The sequence below is a fragment of the Anopheles darlingi genome, chromosome 2, assembly GCF_943734745.1.
Source record: "Anopheles darlingi chromosome 2, idAnoDarlMG_H_01, whole genome shotgun sequence".
NCBI lineage: Eukaryota > Metazoa > Arthropoda > Insecta > Diptera > Culicidae > Anopheles > Anopheles darlingi.
This window is the reverse complement of record NC_064874.1, coordinates 60,286,057-60,288,556: the sequence shown is the minus strand read 5'-3', so window position 1 is coordinate 60,288,556 and position 2,500 is coordinate 60,286,057. Positions and strand designations below refer to the sequence as shown.

Sequence of the window (2,500 nt, the reverse complement as noted above, 5' to 3'; positions counted from 1 at the left end):
TGTGTGTATGAGGGAGATGATTGTGATACTAATCTTTGCGCTTTGATTGTGACACTGAATATGTGAAACTAAATTTTGTTCTATCATTTCTGTAGAGTAAAAATTCAGACGGTCGCAGCCAAGGGTGAATCGGAACCCGAGCGCAAGGAAACGCGCAGCAAGGTGGATGAAGATCGCAAACATGAAATCGAGGCCGCCATCGTGCGCATAATGAAGGCTCGAAAGAAGATGCCTGTAAGTATTATGTGACGGCAGCCTCCAAACATGCGTACCAGATGCCACATGTGTATAGTTTAATTAATGATGAAAATCTTTGGTCGATCTATCCCCTTCAGCACAACCTGCTTGTATCCGACGTAACGACGCAGCTGAAGAGCCGATTCCTGCCGTCGCCGGTTATAATCAAGAAGAGAATAGAGGGACTAATCGAGCGCGAATACCTCGCCCGAACGCCCGAAGATAGGAAAATCTATGTTTATCTAGCTTAAAGCTCTCCACTAGCCTCCGCATGGAATCCTTTCGTCTACGAGGTGCGTGTAGCATCGGTGACGGGCGGAAGTCGTGTTGCAAGCATTACCCTGTCTGTGACTAATCTCTGGGTAGTACGCAAATAGGTGAAGCGATCCATCGATGTGGTTTGTTTCAGCGGGTGGCCACATAAGGTTTGCGATGTAGGAAACTGTTGTGCTCCAGATCGCACATATGTGTCCAGTGTCGAGTGTTGTCGAGCCGCAATAGATTGTGTGTTCGGAACGTATAAGTTTTTGGGATAACAGGAGTGGAAGAAGTGTAAGCAACGGATTTATTGGAGATAGTAGTACGTTTTAGGCGCCAGAATATTCATCGGGAGCAGCGAACAAAGCCGATGCGAGTGGGATATTTGTGAAGCTCAGAAAATGGTCGCTCAAGAAGTGTGCTGTTTGACTACCCATCTTATTTACATTTCCGGTTTACATTTTAGATCATTTTAACGCTAATCCAAAGTTTTTCTACACGATTTGAGTTCAAATTTTTGTTTAATCGTAAAGAGTCTATTCAACAAAAGAGGCAATGTGTAGAAAGCACGTTGTTGTCTAATTGAGGCGAAATTATGATTTGTTATGTATTCTGAGTGAAACATGTGCTCGAGTGAAAGGGCAATGGGATTGTGATTGTATCTTTCATTATCTGTGCTTGAAAAGGCAGGCTGTTTACTGATTAGTGACTGCTGGAGTGGAATGAGTCAAACAGCAAAATCTGGGCGGATGACCTCCACTAAAGATATTATAATGTTGCATGTTCGGCGTTTGTTTCTGTCCTGCTTTCTGGTATGAATCCGTCTGATTCCGGATAGTTATACTTTCTGTATTGTAATATATTATGATTTTTTTTAATGAATAGCAATAGGAAAAGTTTCGTTTAAGATTTTTTCGCAGGTATACACACACAAACACATCCATGTTTCTTCCCATATTTGCGTTTATGTTTATAACATCGCTTTGTTAATATTTATACTCAACAATACTACCGCCGTTTAGCTCTGTCTCATGAAATTCCCAGCCAGGCAACACCTTCTACATGGCCAATGTCCTTGACTTTCCTTCATTTTTATGTTAAGATTTTCCTGTTCAACGAGATCCCTTCATATTCGTTTTGCTTTAAGTAGTAAATTTATCCTCTCTTACAATTTCCCATCAAACGGAAAACAAGTAATAAGTACTGCTGCTGCTACTGCTTTGTTCGGAGAAAGTTATTATTAACTAGAGATGTTCGAATAGAATGGTTCGAAAGAGCGATACAGAGCGAGAGAAAATGTAAAAAATGCTTTAGAATATGCAGATGGCGCAACTCATCTCCTCTATAACATACTATACTTTTGTTTAGAAAAAAAAAAATGTATCATCGAACAACATCGTCACGTGTGTTCCGCAATTCTTCCTTGATAACTCTTCGGAAGCGGCAAAGAACCTGCAATATATGAATTCTGCTTGATTGCATTGAGTAGACTTCGGACATGCAAGCGACACCTAACACGTTGAAGCGCCAATGCGAACCCGTGGCCCGTGTTCGTAAAAAACGGAAACGGAACGCGAAAGTTGAGAACGGTGCACGGATCATAAACAAAGGCAATTTTACATGTTGATATTCCTTGTGGCAATAGAGGCCACTATTTGCTACGGTTGCTACCCGTGGGAAAGTGAAAGAATAGCCTGAGATAAAATGCACCTAAAACGAATGACTATTTCGGTTAGCAAGTTAGCTTTTTGGGGGGGGGGGGCTCAAGGCAAGGCTGTCGAAGCTAACAGATGTACTTCGGTGGACGGTGACGATGGCCGAAGAAAGCATGAATTAAATAACAATTATCATTAAGCGGGCGGCAGTGGGATGATGATTTTGGCAACGAAAAGTGGCTAGCGAGCAAACAGAACACAAGAATAGGGGATTGAAATCGCTCGAAGACATTTGCTGTTTGCTGAGCGGAGTTGCTAGAGAAGCCTTTCCAGAGTAGAGTCACACATGG

General features: G+C 42.2%; 1 protein-coding gene across 1 annotated transcript in view; it reads left to right on the top strand.

The window, feature by feature from the left end:
• LOC125959807 (cullin-3) overlaps nucleotides 1-1,926 on the top strand; it is an 8,684-nt gene extending 6,758 nt beyond the window's left edge. The window contains exons 10-11 of the mRNA XM_049692758.1: nucleotides 96-234; nucleotides 336-1,926. Of these exons, the coding sequence (XP_049548715.1) occupies nucleotides 96-234; nucleotides 336-488 (292 nt within the window). The 3' untranslated portion in view covers nucleotides 489-1,926. The remainder of the gene's footprint in view (nucleotides 1-95; nucleotides 235-335) is intronic.
• Nucleotides 1,927-2,500: the final 574 nt, after the last annotated feature.